This window comes from Salmo trutta, chromosome 22 (genome assembly GCF_901001165.1).
Source record: "Salmo trutta chromosome 22, fSalTru1.1, whole genome shotgun sequence".
NCBI lineage: Eukaryota > Metazoa > Chordata > Actinopteri > Salmoniformes > Salmonidae > Salmo > Salmo trutta.
Window position 1 is genome coordinate 15208565 of NC_042978.1, and position 18735 is coordinate 15227299.

Below are 18735 nucleotides of genomic sequence, written 5' to 3' on the forward strand. Positions count from 1 at the left end.
CCATTGACCGCTAGTTCTACAATCTAGCAAAGATAGAACGCTGATTTGGACAGGCAGTGTCACATCCGTAACATTTTTGAGGAAAGGTTGTTATTGTGGATGTGTTTCGAGTATGATTGTATGCAAACTTTCTGTGCAAAGCTAACTTTCATCAAGGGCTTAGGTGATGTATAATTGGTTGCCTTTCTCTCTTTGTCAGTACTTGTTCTAAGAGTAACGGATGTGACCGTTACGGATGTTTCCTAACATGATCAGTAACTCACTTATCAGCATTAGTGCATAACGCGATAATGATAAAATGTTCATGCGCTTCCTACTGCTTCCGAAGTGTGTATATGTTAGCAAACAAGCTAGTGGGCAATCTTTATCTGTGTGAACTATTTTGGGTGTACTCACGTTCTCATGTGAACTGCAATCATGTGTTCTGCGAACTGGAGCATTTTTTTTTATTAACCTTTATTTAACTAGGAAGGAAAATTATGTGGAAATATTGAAGCAACATCTCAAAACATCAGTGAGGAAGTTAAAGCTTGGTCACAAATGGGTCTTCCAAATGGACAATGACACCAAGCACACTTTCAAAGTTGTTGCAAAATGGCTAAGGACAACAAAGTCAAGGTAGTTAAACAATTTAAAGGTAATGCTACCAAATACTAATTGAGTGTATGTAAACTTCTGACCCACTGGGAATGTGATGAAAGAAATGAAAGCTGAAATAAATCATTCTCTCTGCTATTATTCTGACATTTCACATTCTTAAAATAAAGTGGTGATCCTAACTGACCTAAGACAGGGAATTTTTACTAGGATTAAATGTCAGGAGTTGTGAAAAACTGAGTTTAAATGTATTTGGCTAAGGTGTATGTAAACTTCCGACTTCAACTGTATTTGACTCTTTTTTTGGTACTTTGTAACCCTTTTTCTCCCCAATTTCATTATGTCCAAATAGTAGTTCCAGTCTTGTCCCATCGCTGTAATTCCTGTAAGAAGTTCAGGAGCCATGCGTCCTCTGAAACATGACCCTGCCAGCCGCACCAACCTGTCAGAGGAAACCCCGTACAGCTGGCGACCGACGTCAGCGCACATGCGCCTGGCCCGCCACAAGGAGTCCCTAGAGCATGATGGGACAAGGACATCCTGGCCGGTCAAACCCTCCCTCCCCATCTTCTGGTTTCAATTATGTTTCTAGAGACAATATCTCTCTCATCATCACTTAATGCCTAGGTTTACCTCCACTGTATTCACATCCTACCATACCTTTGTCTGTACATTATACCTTGAAGCTATTTTATCGCCCCCAGAAACCTGCACCTTTTACTCTCTATTCTGGACGTCATAGACGACCAGTTCTCATAGCTTTTAGCCGTACCCTTATCCTACTCCTCCTCTGTTCCTCTGGTGATGTAGAGGTGAATCCAGGCCCTGCAGTGCCTAGCTCTACTCCTATTCCCCAGGCGCTCTCTTTTGATGACTTCTGTAACCGTAATAGCCTTGGTTTCATGCATGTTAACATTAGAAGCCTTCTCCCTAAGTTTGTTTTATTCACTGCTTTAGCACACTCTGCCAACCCGGATGTCCTAGCCGTGTCTGAATCCTGGCTTAGGAAGTCCACCAAAAACTCTGAAATCTTCATCCCTAACTACAACATTTTCAGACAAACATTTTAGCGAGCAAGCCTTTCAAATCGACCTGGCCCGGGTATCCTGGAAGGATATTGACCTCATCCCGTCAGTATAGGATGCTTGGTTATTTTTTTAAATGCCTTCCTGACCATCTTAAATAAGCATGCCCCATTCAAGAAATATAGAACCAGGAACAGATATAGCCCTTGGTTCTCTCCAGACCTGACTGCCCTTAACCAACCCAAAAACATCCTGTGGCATTCTGCATTAGCATTAAACAGCCCCCGTGATATGCAACTTTTCAGGGAAGTTAGAAACCAATATACACAGGCAGTTAGAAAAGCCAAGGCTAGCTTTTTCAAGCAGAAATTTGCTTCCTGCAACACAAACTCAAAAAAGTTCTGGGACACTGTAAAGTCCATGGAGAATAAGAACACCTCCTCCCAGCTGCACTGAAGATAGGAAACTCTGTCACCTCTGATAAATCCACTATAGTTGAGACTTTCAAAAAGCATTTTTCTACGGCTGGCCATGCTTTCCACCTGGCTACCCCTACCGCGGTCAACAGCTACTCGCCCAAGCCTTCCCCATTTCTCCTTCTCCCAAATCCAGTCAGCTGATGTTCTGAAAGAGCTGCAAAATCTGGACCCCTACAAATCAGCCGGGCTAGACAATCTGGACCCTTTATTTCAAAAATTATCTGCCGAAATTGTTGCGACCCCTATTACTAGCCTGTTCAACCTCTTTCGTGTCGTCTGAGATTCCAAAAGATTGGAAAGCAGCTGCTGTCATCCCCCTCTTCAAAGGAAGGGACACTCTTGACCCAAACTGCTACAGACGTATATCTATCCTACCCTGCCTTTCTAAGGTCTTCGAAAGCGAAGTCAACAAACAAATTACCGACCATTTCGAATCCTACCGCACCTTCTCCGCTATGCAATCTGGTTTCAGGGTTGGTCATAGGTGCACCTCGGCCACACTCAAGGTCCTAAACGATATCGTAACCGCATCGATAAGAAATACTGTGCTGCCGTATTCATTGACCTGGCCAAGGCTTTCGACTCTCAATCACCACATCCTCATCAGCAGACTCAATAGCCTTGGTTTCTCAAATGATTGCCTCGCCTGGTTCACCAACTACTTCTCTGATAGAGTTCAATGTGTCAAATCGGATGGCCTGTTGTCCGGGCCTCTGGTAGTCTCTATGGGGGTGCCACAGGGTTCAATTCTTGGGCCAACTCTTTTCTCTGTATACATCAATGATGTCGCTCTTGCTGCTGGTGAGTCTCTGATCCACCTCTACGCAGACGACACCATTCTGTATACTTCTGTCCCTTCTTTGGACACTGTGTTAACAACCATCCAGACAAGCTTCAATGCCATACAACTCTCCTTCCGTGGCCTCCAACTGCTCTTAAATACAAGTAAAACTAAATGCATGCTCTTCAACCGATCGCTGCCCACACCTGCCCGCCCGTCCAGTTCTTACTTAGAATATGTGGACAACTACAAATACCTAGGTGTCTGGTTAGACTGTAAGCTCTCCTTCCAGACTCACATCAAACATCTCCAATCCAAAGTTAAATCTAGAATTGGCTTCCTATTTCGCAACAAAGCATCCTTCACTCATGCTGCCAAACATACCCTCGTAAAACTGACCATCCTACTGATCCTTGACTTCGGCGATGTCATTTACAAAATAGCCTCCAATACCCTACTCAATAAACTGGATGCAGTCTATCACAGTGCCATCCGTTTTGTCACCAAAGCCCCATATACTACCCACCACTGCGACCTGTACGCTCTTGTTGGCTGGCCCTCGCTTCATACTCGTCGCCAAACCCACTGGCTCCACGTCATCTACAAGACCCTGCTAGGTAAAGTCCCCCCTTATCTCAGCTCACTGGTCACCATAGCAGCACCCACCAGTAGCACGCGCTTCAGCAGGTATATCTCTCTGGTCACCCCCAAAGCCAATTCCTCTTTGGCCGTCTCTCCTTCCAGTTCTCTGCTGCCAATGACTGGAACGAACTACAAAAATCTCTGAAACTGGAAACACTTATCTCCCTCACTAGCTTTAAGCACCAGCTGTCAGAACAGCTCACAGATCACTGCACCTGAACATAGCCCATCTATAATTTAGCCCAAACAACTACCACTTCCCCTACTGCATTTATTTATTTATTTATTTTGCTCCTTTGCACCCCATTATTTATATTTCTACTTTGCACTTTCTTCCACTACAAATCTACCATTCCAGTGTTTTACTTGCTTTATTGTATTTACTTTGCCACCATGGTTTTTTTTGCCTTTACCTCCCTTATCTCACCTAATTTGCTCACATTGTATATGGACTTATTTTTCTACTGTATTATTGACTATGTTTGTTTTACTCCATGTGTAACTCTGTTGTTGTATGTGTCGAACTGCTTTGCTTTATCTTGGCCAGGTCGCAATTGTAAATGAGAACTTGTTCTCAACTTGCCTACCTGGTTAAATAAAGGTGAAAAAAATTAAATAAAAAACCCAGACAACGCTGGGCCAATTGTGCACCGACTCACGGGTCTCCCGGTCGCGGATGGCTACGACAGTCTGGGATCGAACCCAGGTCTGTAGTGACGCCTCTAGCACTGTCATCAAAAGAGACAGCTGTGCCACTCGGGAGGCCCCTTTGATAAGTCAATTCTATGAGACATTTTGTTTCTCATTTTGTCTGCAAATGTCACATTTGTGACGACCCTCCTACCTGGGCCCGGGTGTGTCCCGGGAGAAAATACACCTTTTCCCCATTCATTGAGGAGACTCTCTCCATGCAGACACGCTGTTGGATTTTGGTTGTGGCATTTTTGTGGCTTTGGCACCCTTCAACACCCCTCATTATCACATATTTGCACACAACCACTCACTTACACTACTAACACCATTGTTTATTGTATATAGGTTACTTCAGTTACTAAATATATATTTATTATTCCTTATCTCCACGTTGTCTCCCATTTTTTTGTTAAGAGCTTCGAGCCGGTTCATGACATATCCATACCATTGGAATTGCCCACTACTGCCATATTTGCCAAATGTGGAAACTTGCTGGGTAGGCAAGGAATGGACAATGAAAGCTCCATCAGTGGTTTTGGCATCAAAAGAAGAGGGCACAGGTGGGTAGGAATCTACAGCGATCAAACCTAGCAGATCAAATTTTTGGGTTGGCAGGTTAAGCATTCTGTTATTTGAAAGGGCTGGAGGACATTGGTGTATTCTAATGAGAGACAAACTTGTCCAGGTTTCCATCTCGGAAGTTGCTCGCAGTGAAATATAGGCTGACAAGTCTACAATCACTTTTTAATGCTGATAGTTGCTTTATCTCTTTTGTGACTGGCTTTGCTTTAGCATTTTTAAGCAGTGGTAAATTAATGCTATGATGGATGGAAGTGTTCCTATCCACAACAACTTCCTTGGGCTATTTTTTTATATTGAGAAGTGCCTAGTTAATCAATGGTGCGGTCAGTGGTAATGACATCTTTGTTTGCACAATTGCATGTATCCAAAACCAGAAGCTCTGGACATTTATCTACAGTAGGAATGGGCTCCCCATGCTTGAGATTGTGTTGCACAAGCTGGCCACTTAATTTTTGAATGCTTGCTGGTGTGATGGACTCTACATTCAAAAGCTGGGATTCAAAATCAACCAGTAGTTTGGCCAGCTCAGGTCCCGCTACCATCCATCTCTGGAAGGCAGTGGGGTTCTCTGTTAAAAAAACTTTTTTTAATGGAAAAATACTTAGTGTTAACTTAAACGACTAAACCCTGATATAAAGTATGTCGAAAAGATAGGTACACTATCATTTTTTTCAAATAATCTTAGAGAACTAACAATCCCCAAAATAACACCTACACAGCAGGGATATTAAATTCTCAAAACAATGAATTTAACAGTAATGATTTTGTTATCAAGTTTGACCAAAAGAACAGCCTTAGCCATGGCAAAATGCATAGAATTGCAGGAATTTCTTTAAAACGGCAACATTTTCTCTCAGCTCCAAGGCAAAATGTGTAGACTTGCAGGAAATTAACTTTAAAACTGCAAAAGTGTATCTTGGCTCCATGGAGAATTGCATAAAAATTGGCTTAAAAATGATAAAATTGCTAGGCCTTTAAAATGTTCTAACATTATGCTGTGCTGACAGCGCCCATTGCAGCACCCTGTCACACCCACCACTTAAGCCCCTTTTTGATCCAGAAAAAAACATGAATTTTCAATTGAGACTTCACTAAGGTTATTGTTGTAACCTCGGACAATGTTTTGCTGGGAAGCCCAATTCCCCATTTAACCACTGGTGAAATCCCCTCGCAGTGATCTCAACCTGTTTCTAATACACAATGAAATGAATTAAACACAGACTACCCCTTGCTAATCAGGATTCTTTTGGGTAGGTTGTGGAGGACTGTAGGGTAGGGCGGTATCCAGATTTTCATATCGTCATACCGTCCTTCTCTCATCCCGGAATATACGGTATTATCGGCTAAGTACACAAAGGTGCACCAAAAACGCAATTCTAATCAAATCAAATTTTATTGGTCACATACACATGGTTAGTAGTTGTTAATGCGAGTGTAGCGAAATGCTTGTGCTTCTAGTTCCGACCATGCAGTAATATCTTACAAGTAATCTAACAATTTCACAACAACTACCTTATACACAAGTGTAAAGGAATGATTAAGAATATGTACATATAAATATATGGATGAGCGATGGCCGAACGGCATGGGCAAGATGCAGCAGATGGTAAAGAGTAGAGGTCGACCGAGTAATCGGAATGGCCGATTAATTAGGGCCGATTTCAAGTTTCCATAATCGGACATTTGTATTTTTGGACGCTGATTCGGCCATTTTTTTTTATTTAAAAAAAATATATATATATATTTTTTTTTACATTTTTTTTTTTTAGACCTTTATTTAACTAGGCAAGTCAGTTAATTAAGAACACATACTTATTTTCAATGACGGCCTAGGAACGGTGGGTTAACTGCCTTGTTCAGGGGCAGAACGACAGATTTTTACCTTGTCAGCTCGGGGATTCAATCTTGCAACCTTACGGTTAACTAGTCCAACGCTCTAACCACCTGCTTTACATTGCACTCCATGAGGAGCCTGCCTGTTAAGCGAATGCAGTAAGAAGCCAAGGTAAGTTGCTAGCTAGCATTAAACTTATCTTCTAAAAATCAATCATAATCACTAGTTAACTACACATGGTTGATGATATTACTAGTTTATCTAGCCTGTCCTGCGTTGCATTTAATCGCTTAGGTACACGTTGCTCCAACCATAAACATCAATGCCTTTCTTAAAATCAATACACAAGTATATATTTTTAAACCTGCATATTTAGTTAATATTGCCTGCTAACATGAATTTCTTTTAACTAGGGAAAATGTGTCACTTCTCTTGCAAACAGAGTCAGGGTATATGCAGCAGTTTGGGCCGCCTGACTCGTTGCGAACTGTGAAGACTATTTCTTTCTAACAAAGACAGCCGACTTCGCCAAACGGGGGTTGATTTAACAAAAGCGCATTTGCGAAAAAAGCACAATCGTTGCACGACTGTACCTAACCATAAACATCAATGCCTTTCTTAAAATCAATACACAGAAGTATATATTTTTAAACCTGCATATTTAGCTAAAAGAAATCCAGGTTAGCAGGCAATATTAACCAGGTGAAATTGTGTCAGTTCTCTTGCGTTCATTGCACGCAGAGTCAGGGTATATGCAACAGTTTGGGCCGCCTGGCTCGTTGCGAAGTAATTTGCCAGAATTTTAAGTAATTATGACATAACATTGAAGGCTGTGCAATGTAACAGGAATATTTAGACTTATGGATGCCACCCGTTAGATAAAATACGGAACGGTTCCGTATTTCACTGAAAGAATAAACATGATAGTTTCCGGATTCGACCATATTAATGACCTAAGTCTCGTATTTGTGTGTGTTATTATGTTATAATTAAGTCTATGATTTGATAGAGCAGTCTGACTGAGCGGTGGTAGGCAGCAGCAGGCTCGTAAGCGTTCATTCAAACAGCACTTTCGTGCGTTTGCCAGCAGCCCTTTGCAATGCATTGCGCTGTTTATGACTTCAAGCCTGTCAACTCCCAAGATTAGGCTGGTGTAACCGATGTGAAATGGCTAGCTAGTTAGTCGGGTGCACGCTAATAGCGTTTCAAACGTCACTCGCTCTGAGACTTGGAGAAGTTTTTCCCTTTGTTCTACATGGGTAACGCTGCTTCGAGGGTGGCTGTTGTCGATGTGTTCCTGGTTCCAGCCCAGGTAAGAGCGAGGAGAGGGACGGAAGCTATACTGTTACACTGGCAATACTAAAGTGCCTATAAGTACATCCAATAGTCAAAGGTATATGAAAAACAAATCGTATAGAGAGAAATAGTCCTATAATAACCAGCTTTCATATGTTCTGAGCAAGGAACTTAAACGTTAGCTTTTTTACATGGCACATATTGCACTTTTACTTCTCCAACACTTTGTTTTTGCATTATATAAACCAAATTGAACATGTTTCATTATTGATGTATTATATTAAAATAAGTTTTCATTCAGTATTGTTGTAATTGTCATTATTACAAATAAAGAAAGAAAAAAGAAGGGGAAAAAGACAAAAATAAGAAAAGGAGAAAAAAATTGAAATCGGCCGATTATTCGGCAGCGGCTTTTTTTGGTCCTCCAATAATCGGTATCGGTGTTAAAAAATCATAATCGGTCGACCTCTAGTACAGTATATACATATGAGATGAGTAATGTAGGGTATGTAAACATTATATGAAGTGGCATTGTTTAAGTGACTAGTGATACATTTATTATATCTAATTATTAAAGTGGCTAGAGATTGAGTCTGTATGTTGGCATAAGCCACTCAATGTTAGTGATGGCTGTTTAACAGTCTGATGGCCTTGAGATAGAAGCTGTTTTTCAGTCTCTCGGTCCCAGCTTTGATGCACCTGTACTGACCTCGCCTTATGGATGATAGCGGGGTGAACAGGCAGTGGCTCGGGTGGTTTTTGTCCTTGATCTTTTTGGCCTTCCTGTGACATTGGGTGGTGTAGGTGTCCTGGAGGACAGGTAGTTTGCCCCCGGTGATGCGTTGTGCAGACCTCACTACCCTCTGGAGAGCCTTACGGTTGTGGGTGGAGCAGGTGCCGTACCAGGCGGTTTTACAGCCCGACAGGATGCTCTTGATTGTGCATCTGTAAAAGTTTGTGTGTTTTGGTGACAAGCCAAATTCTTCAGCCTCCTGAGGTTGAAGAGGTGCTGTTGCGCTTTATTCACCACGCTGTCTGTGTGGGTGGATCAATTCAGTTTGTCCGCGATGTGTACGCTGAGGAACTTTCCACCTTCTCCAGTACTGTCCCGTCGATGTGGATGGGGGGTGCTCCCTCTGCTGTTTCCTGAATGTAAAGTCCACGATCATCTCCTTTGTTTTGCTGACGTTGAGTGTGAGGTTATTTTCCTGACACCACACTGAGGGCCCTCACCTCCTCCCTGTAGGCCGTCTCGTAGTTGTTGGTAATCAAGCCTACCACTGTTGTGTCGTCTGCAAACTTGATGATTGAGTTGGAGGCGTGCATGGCCACACAGTCATGGGTGAACAGGGAGCACAGGAGAGGGCTGAGAACACACCCTTGTAGGGCCCCAGTGTTGAGGATCAGCGGGGTGGAGATGTTATTTCCTATCCTCACCACCTGGGGGCGGCCCGTCAGAAAGTCCAGGACCCAGTTGCACAGGGCGGGGTCGAGACCCAGGGTCTCGAGCTTAATGACGAGTTTGGAGGGTACTGTGTGTTAAATGCTGAGCTGTAATCGATGAACAGCATTCTTACATAGGTATTCCTCTTGTCCAGATGGGTTAGGGCAGTGTGCAGTGTGGTTGTGGTTGCGTCGTCTGTGGACCTATTGGGGCGGTAAGCAAATTGGAGTGGGTCTAGTGTCAGGTAGGGTGGAGGTGATATGATCCTTGACTAGTCTCTCAAAGCACTTCATGATGACGGAAGTGAGTGCTACGGGGCGATAGTCATTTACATTTACATTTAAGTCATTTAGCAGACGCTCTTATCCAGAGCGACTTACAAATTGGTGCATTCACCTTATGATATCCAGTGGAACAACCACTTTACTTATTTAGCTCCGTTACCTTCGCTTTCTTAGGAACAGGCACAATGGTGGCCCTCTTGAAGCATGTGGGAACAGCAGACTGGGATAGGGATTGATTGAATATGTCCGTAAACACACCAGCCAGCTGGTCTGTGCATGCTCTGATGACGCGGCTAGGGATGCCACCTGGGCCGGCAGTCTTGCGAGGATTAACACGTTTAAATGTTTTACTCACATTGGCTGGGATGAAGGAGAGCCCACAGGTTTTGGTAGCGGGCCGTGTCAGTGGCACTGTATTGTCCTCAAAGTGAGCAAAGAAGTTGTTTAGTTTGTCTGGGAGCAAGACATCTGTGTAACATGACTGGTTTTCTTTTTGTAGTCCGTGATTAACTGTAGACCCTGCCACATACGTCTCGTGTCTGAGCCGTTGAGTTGCGACTCTTTGTCTCTATACTGACGCTTAGCTTGTTTGATTGCCTTGCGGAGGGAATAGCTACACTGTTGGTATCCGGTCATGTTTCCGGTCGCCTTGCCATGATTAAAAGCAGTGGTTCGCACTTTCAGTTTTGCCCGAATACTGCCATCAATCCACGGTTTCTGGTTGGGGGAGGATTTAATGGTCACCGTGGGTACCACATCACCGATGCACTTGCTAATAAACTCGCTCACCGAATCAGCGTATACATCAATGTTATTGTCCGATGCTATCCGGAACATATACCAGTCCACGTGATCGAAGCAATCTTGAAGCGTGGAATCAGATTGGTCAGACCAGCGTTGAACAGACCTGAGCACGGGCGTTTCCTGTTTTAGTTTCTGTCTATAGGGTGGGAGCAACAAAATGGAGTCATGGTCAGATTTGCCGAAAGGAGGGCTTTGTATGCGCCACGGAAATTGAAGTAGCAATGATCCAGGGTGTTGCCAGCCCGGGTCACGCATTCAATATGCTGACAAAATTTAGGGAGCCTTGTTTTCAGATTAGCCTTGTTAAAATCCCCAGCTACAATAAATTCAGCCTCAGGAAATGTGGTTTCCAGTTTACATAGAGTCCAATGAAGTTCTTTCAAGGCCGTCGAGGTGTCTGCTTGGGGGGGATATACACGACTGTGATTATAATCGAAGAGAATTCTCTTGGTAGATAATGCGGTTGGCATTTGATCGTAAGGAATTCTAGGTCAGGTGAACAAAAGGACTTGAGTTCCTGTATGTTGTTATGATCACACCACGACTCGTTAATCATAAGGCATACACCCCCGCCATTCTTCTTACCAGAGAGAAGTTTGTTTCTGTCGTCGCGATGCATGAAGAAACCGGGAGGCTGTACCGACTCTGATAACGTATACAGAGTGAGCCATGTTTCCGTGAAACCAAGAATGTTACCATCTCTGATGTCTCTATGGAAGGCAACCCTTTCTCGAATTTCGTCTACCTTGTTGTCAAGAGACTGGACATTGGCGAGTAGTATACTCGGGAGCGGTGTGCCAGTCTACGGAGCCTGACCAGAAGACCGCTCCGTCTGCCCCTTCTGCGGCGCCGTTGTTTTGGGTCGCCTACTGGGATCCGATCCATTGTCCTGGGTGGTGGTCCAAATAGAGGATCCGCTTCGGGAAAGTCGTATTCCTGGTCGTAATGTTGGTGAGTTGACGTTGCTCTTATATCCAATAGTTCCTCCCGGCTGTATGTAATAAGACTTAAGATTTCCTGGGGTAACAGTGTAAGAAATAATCCGTAAAAAAACTAAATACTGCATAGTGTCTTAAGAACGTGAAGCGAGGCGTCCATCTCTGTCAGCACCAAACACCTTCACCAGAATGCTAACAAAATTAGCTCAATTAATAGCAAATTTCCATTAAATCAGCAAGCTAAATATTTTAACAAGGGCAAACGAAAAAAATTACTAATTGCAAAGACAGGCAATCCAGCTCAAAGTTATTGGTAGGAGCTACCAAATGTCATTTTTGGTGAGTTTGGACATTTTACAAAATTAATGTGAATGAGACACATTATGTAAATGAGCCAAGTTTGGACGCATGCTTGTCTGAAATAAGAACAGTACTGGCTCTGGTGCAGCATGTGTAGGCCTACATGCTGTGTCTGTGTGGAGTCTGGAGTCGCTAGGGCAACGGGCCTGCCTGCTATGTTCAGGGAAGATGGGGGAGGAGCTGATGGGTCAAAAACGGAGAGGAGAAAAAAAACGTAAGAAAATCAAGATAGTGGCAGCTGTACAAATAACTCACCCAAAAGAGCTATGACTTCTCAAACACGGCTCAGACACAATATGATAACACAATATGATGCCCAGTCACCAGTCACCTTACTAATTAAGCCACTTACATAGATAACTAGCAAGTTAAACTTAGGGGTAACGTTAACATTTCTGCATTTTTCATGCAGGAAAATAGATAACTTAAAAATATCTTGATGCGTTTTGTAAATGTAGATCTAAAATGCTTCTTATTGTAATTTTTGCTCAGCATCAGACAGACAAATTCTGTGCTTCAATTGCACTTCTCCACTCGGATGAGAATTCACAAAAGGGCATTCTTTCAGCAGACAGTGCTCTGACTGATGTGTAGCTACTTTTCTCGGTGTAGCCAGCCTACTGTTCTCCTGTAAAATGTAAGATTAACTTTAAGCAAATCATTAGGAAATGTAGCTGGCATTCTTTCTATGATAAAGATTAGAAATATGATGGCCATGCATTTTTGCAAAAAATACCATGGTTTTTCATTGTAAGCTAATTTAATTGTGTGGCTGCCAACCAAATAGCGTTGCACTTCTGCTGTCATCTGATGAAAATGAAGCTATTTTCTGCTGAATTTCTTGCACTAATGTATTTTCTGTGAAGGAAAACTATAGTTGCACATCCCTGATCACTCTATTGAAGAAAAAAAAAACACGACTTTCAATATAAAACACAACCCCTGTTAATACACAGTTAGACTCACCTGCTACCGCTTTCTCCTGTTGTGCTATTTACAAACAAACACATGACTGGCTCAGTAACGTTCATAATGTAAAATAATGTGACAGTTGAAATGAAGAACGCATTCTGCATTATCTCCTAACGTATTGCACAGGTTGACTGCAGGTATTTACTTAAAGTATATACAAATATAAAAATGCATTGAAAAACTTAAAATAAATAGTTAACGGTATTGAAAAACCATCCCGTGGCTATTTCCAAATACCCAGTACACGGTATATATGGTATACCGCCCAAGCCTAGTGGACTGTCATTACAATTGCTTCACCGGAACCTGGTAAAATTGTTTGTAGTGTAGCTAGCCAATGAATGCTGCAGAATTCACTATCAACGTGCTGTCAAAGCTATAACCAACCACTTTTGGAGCTAACTGTCACGGAGGCTCTCCGCACTGCTAAAGCTAACTCTCTCTCCTCTGCTCTCATCCTTCTAGACCCATCTGCTGCCTTTGATACTGTGAACCATCTGATCCTCCTCTCCACCCTCTCTGTGTTGGGCATCTCCGGCGCGGCTCACTCTTGGATTGCGTCCTACCTGACAGGTCGCTCCTACCAGGTGGCATGGCGAGAATCCGTCTCCGCACCACGTGCTCTCACCACTGGTGTCCCCCAGGGCTCAGTTCTAGGCCCTCTCCTATTCTCGCTATACACCAAGTCACTTGGCTCTGTCATATCCTCACATGGTCTCTCCTATCATTGCTACGCAGACGACACACAATTAATCTTCTTCTTTCCCCCTTCTGATAACCAGGTGGCGAATCGCATGTCTGCATGTCTGGCAGACATATCAGTGTGGATGACGGATCACCACCTCAAGCTGAACCTCGGCAAGACGGAGGTGCTCTTCCTCCCGGGGAAGGACTGCCCGTTCCATGATCTCGCCATCACGGTTGACAACTCCATTGTGTCCTCCTCCGAGTGCTAAGAGCCTTGGCGTGACCCTGGACAACACCCTGTCGTTCTCCGCTAACATCAAGGCGGTGACCCAATCCTGTAGGTTCATGCTCTACAACATTCGCAGAGTACGACCCTGCCTCACACAGGAAGCGGCGCAGGTCCTAATCCAGGCACTTGTCATCTCCCGTCTGGATTACTGCAACTCGCTGTTGGCTGGGCTCCCTGCCTGTGCCATCAAACCCCTACAACTCATCCAGAACGCCGCAGCCCGTCTGGTGTTCAACCTTCCCAAGTTCTCTCACGTCACCCCGCTCCTCCGCACACTCCACTGGCTTCCAGTTGAAGCTCGCATCTGCTACAAGACCATGGTGCTTGCCTACGGATCTGTGAGGGGAACGGCACCTCCGTACCTTCAGGCTCTGATCAGTCCCTACACCCAAAGAAGGGCACTGCGTTCATCCACCTCTGGCCTGCTCGCCTCCCTACCTCTGCGGAAGCACAGTTCCCGCTCAGCCCAGTCAAAACTGTTCGCTGCTCTGGCACCCCAATGGTGGAACAAGCTCCCTCACGACGCCAGGACAGCGGAGTCAATCACCACCTTCCGGAGACACCTGAAACCCCACCTCTTTAAGGAATACCTGGGATAGGATTAAGTAATCCTTCTAACCCCCCCCCCCACAAATATATAGATGTACTATTGTAAAGTGGTTGTTCCACTGGATATCATAAGGTGAATGCACCAATTTGTAAGTCGCTCTGGATAAGAGCGTCTGTTAAATGACGTAAATGTAAAGTAAATGTAACTAGTGCTCTCAAATGATATACTGATGTCAACAGCAGATGGGAGTTATATTAGCTTTAGGAACGTTTGGTGGTCAATGATACAGAGCTAGCTAACCAGCTGAACTAGCAAACAATATAACAAAAATATAATTTCACATTTAAAAAAATACTCCAATAGGCTCTGCATTTCAAGAATCACAGTTGCAAGTATCCCTGGTGCACTTTAAAATGCCTTCTTGTATTTCAAACGTGTCTGAGGTAAATTCTCCCTGACTGTCTACCTTTTATTTTGGTGATTGTTAGTTCTCAAAGATTATATTACTTACAAATACATAGCTCTATCTTTCCTACATACATTATACTTGGTTTTAGTTTAAGTTTACACTGAAAGTGTTTTCCATCCTGATTTTTGTATTTATTTTTAACACTGTTTGAACTTCAATGGCAGAAAAACCCCGCAAACTTAATAAAGTGGTGTTTTTAACCTTTTAAAGACATTTGTTGAGGTGTTTCATGTAATAGTTCAACAAAATTCCAGTGGCATACAGGTTGATTTCTGATGTTTCCATGCCATTTCTGCCACTTTAGGCTAGTTGCTTATGAAATATAATGCCTGGCTGGCATATTGTTGAAGACTGGTCCACTACTCAAATAGAATTTTTATCATATATGGCAACAATAATTCAATATCACCTTGCCAAAATCCGTATTGGCAGCCAAATTGGATTATGTAAATACATACTAGGGGTGCCATGCCCCAATTTTTGGGCACCCCTTCTAATATCAATTAATACATTGCAAAGAGCATCTGTACTTCACTTTTTGAGCTGCCCCGGACTATCAGACCTGTTTAGTTATATGACAAAACATACAAATCAAAGGTCTCATGATTCAGTAGCTCTCTACATCTTGAGGGAATGATTCAGGTGGAGCAGTAAGAAAAGCAGTATCAGGCAGACAAGTATTTCATCCTGTACTAGATATAAGACAAATGGGGGGGGGGGGGAGGCTAATAAAATAGCATTTTTTAAATTAATTTCCAAGATAGTAGTTAGCTAAATAATGCCGGTCCTATTTTACACACTACAGGGCAGCAGCACTGGCATGCTTCTTCATCAAGCCTATGGATGCTTGCTTTCTCTAACCGTCCACGCTAACCACGACCTGGAGCCCCCCGGTTTGGCAGCAATACAAGCTGAGAAATGTCCAAGCTAAAACCATTTGAAAATTACTTATTTCCCCCCTGTATGTAGTTAAATGAACGTGCTATTTAGTGGGTTAGTTTGCTGCTAACTGTAATCTTAATGACAGCCGGCCTAATCTGATAGCTAGCTGAGTCAGTGTGGCTAACAGTTAGCTTCCGTTCCATGCATGGTTTATTGGCTAGCCATGTTACCTGGCTAAAAGTAGATGAACCACCGCCACGGCTGTAGCTGCATCAATATAGCTAATACAATGCCGGTTATAGATATAATCAATACAAATAAATAGTTACCCATGTCACTGTCCCTTCCGTAGCTAATTCCAATGACAGTGTCCGCATCCTCTGATGCTGTAGCCCCGGATAACGGTCTCGCTTCCCTGGCCTCTGACAGCCCAACTGCTCCCTCGGCTGCTGCTTCCATTCAGACTCCCGGAGAAAGGGCGAGCCCTCCAAATGAAAGACCAACAGCGATGGCGCAATTCGGAGAAACCAAACGGTTGATATTCGACGTCCTACAGCTAAACCATACGATGATATGAAAAAAGAAATGTCGGGTGATATCCGTTATGGCCCAGGGCCAGGCATCTGTGCGGTGGTTATCAGCGCGTTGGCGGCACAAATCCTCTCAGTTCGACTGCACTTGCTGCTGTAGACGCTGGCTTACCCTTTTCCGTCTGCCTCAGACTGATTTTTGAGGAACAACTGCTTTCCATTGGCTTGGGGTGTCACTAGTTACCACAGCCGCAAAGTCAAAATTAGCTATATAAAAACTGATGAAAACAAACATGGGTTTTTTGGTCTTAATTTAAGGTTACGGTTATAGACATAAGGTTAACAAGTGTGGTTAGGATTAAAGTCGGAAGTTTGCATGCACCTTAGCCAAATACATTTAAACTCAGTTTTTCACAATTTCTTACACTTAATCCTAGTAAAAATTACCTGTTTATTTTAAGAATGTGAAATGTCATAATAACAGTAGAGAGAATGATTTATTTCAGCTTTTATTTATTTCATCACATTCCCAGTGGGTCAGAAGTTTACATACACTCAATTAGTATTTGGTACCATTGCCTTTAAATTGTTTAACTTGGGTCAAACGGTTTGGATAGCTTTCCACAAGCTTCCCACAATAAATTGGGTGAATTTTGGCCCATTCCTCCTGACAGAGCTGGTGTAACTGAGTCAGGTTTGTAGACCTCCTTGCAGTTGTAGACCTCCTTCAGTTCTGCCCACACATTTTCTATAGGATTGAGGTGAGGGCTTTGTGATAGCCACTCCAATACCTTGACTTTGCCATTTAAGCCATTTTGCCACAACTTTGGAAGTATGCTTGGGGTCATTGTCCATTTGGAAGACCCATTTGCTACCAAGCTTTAACTTCCTGACTGATGTCTTGAGATGTTGCTTCAATATATCCACATAATTTTCCTTCCTCATAATGCCATGTATTTTGTGAAGTGCACCAGTCCCTCCTGCAGCAAAGCAACCCCACAACATGATGCTTCCACCCCCGTGCTTCACGGTTGGGATGGTGTTCTTCTGCTTGCAAGCTTCCCCCTTTTTCCTCCAAACATAACAATGGTCATTATGGCCAAACAGTTCTATTTTTGTTTCATCAGACCAGAGGACATTTCTCCAAAAAGTATGATCTTTGTCCCCATGTGCAGTTGCAAACCGTAGTCTGGCTTTTTTATGGCGGTTTTGGAGCAGTGGCTTCTTCCTTGCTAAGCGACCTTTCAGGTTATGCCGATATAGGACTCGTTTTACTGTGGATAAAGATACTTTTGGCCCTGTTTCCTCCAGCATCTTCACAAGGTCCTTTGCTGTTGTTCTGGGATTGATTTGCACTTTTCGCACCAAAGTACGTTCATCTCTAGGAGACACAACGTGTCTCCTTCCTGAGCGGTATGACGGCTGCATGGTCCCATGGTGTTTATACTTGCGTACTATTGTTTGTACAGATGAACATGGTACCTCAGGTGTTTGGAAATCGCTCCCAAGGATGAACCAGACTTGTGGAGGTCTACAATTGCTTTTCTGAGGTCTTGGCTGATTCCTTTTGATTTTCCCATGATGTCAAGCAAAGAGGCACTGAATTTGAAGGTAGGCCTTGAAATACATCCACAGGTACACCTCCAATTGGCTCAAATTATGTCAATTAGCCTATCAGAAGCTTATAAAGCCATGACATCATTTTCTGGAATTTTCAAAGCTGTTTAAAGGCACAGTCAACTTGGTGAATGTAAACTTCTGACCCGCTGGAATTGTGATACAGTGAATTATAAGTGAAATAATCTGTCTATAAACAATTGTTGGAAAAAGTACTTGTGTCATGCACAAAGTAGATGTCCTAACCGACTTGCCAAAACTATAGTTTGTTAACAAGAAATTTGTGGAGTGGTTGAAAAACGAATTTTAATGACTCCAACCTAAGTGTAAGTAAACTTCCGATTTCAACTGTAGGTTTAAAATGGCTTAGCTGTACACTAAATGAAAATGGCTACCAAACAAACTAATTTGATTGATTGATTCTTTTAAATGAAGAAAAAAAGGTCAACAAGTTTTATCCACAAAAAAGGTGGGTGCATTGAGGGTAGCTGACCCCTGTCCATGACCTTTCAAAATGAAGGATGACCGAACGTACATCTATCCTACACAAATATGGAATACTCTCAGACTAACATATTGATTTAACCCCATAAACAAAAGCCAGGGATTGCCTTGGATAGGTCAGATATCCTTGGCATTGTGACAAGGTGCTGCTCCTCTTTCATCATTGAACAAGTTCAGGTTGCAGACTGACTGACAAACACCTGCAGGTAAGACAGTAAAAAGGAAAATAGTATTTGGAATTTTGTAGACTGGCTGGGCATTAAAGGGATGAAGGGACCCTGACCTTTGTTATTTTGTCGTCTATCAGGTTGACCCTAGTACAACATTGACCCCTAGTGGTCTCAGTATTCACTTTGCTCTCAGGCCCTTCTTATGACCAATTATATTTTCTGTGAACAGGTCTTGTAAATTAATGTATTCTTTTTACAGGTTATCAGCGTACACCCAGTATTGTTCCCCCTGTTGATTATGCTTAT

The 18735-nt window shown here is 43.0% G+C and overlaps 1 protein-coding gene across 4 annotated transcripts in view; it reads right to left on the minus strand.

Annotated features, from left to right (window-relative positions):
* pip5k1ca (phosphatidylinositol-4-phosphate 5-kinase, type I, gamma a) overlaps positions 1–16334 on the minus strand; it is an 85592-nt gene extending 69258 nt beyond the window's left edge. For 3 of the 4 annotated variants that reach the window (XM_029706830.1, XM_029706831.1, XM_029706829.1), the window contains exon 1: positions 15938–16334. In XM_029706830.1, the coding sequence (XP_029562690.1) occupies positions 15938–16067 (130 nt within the window). In that variant the 5' untranslated portion in view covers positions 16068–16334. The remainder of the gene's footprint in view (positions 1–15937) is intronic. The other variant, XM_029706833.1, reaches the window with a different exon arrangement.
* Between the last annotated feature and the right edge of the window lie 2401 nt (positions 16335–18735).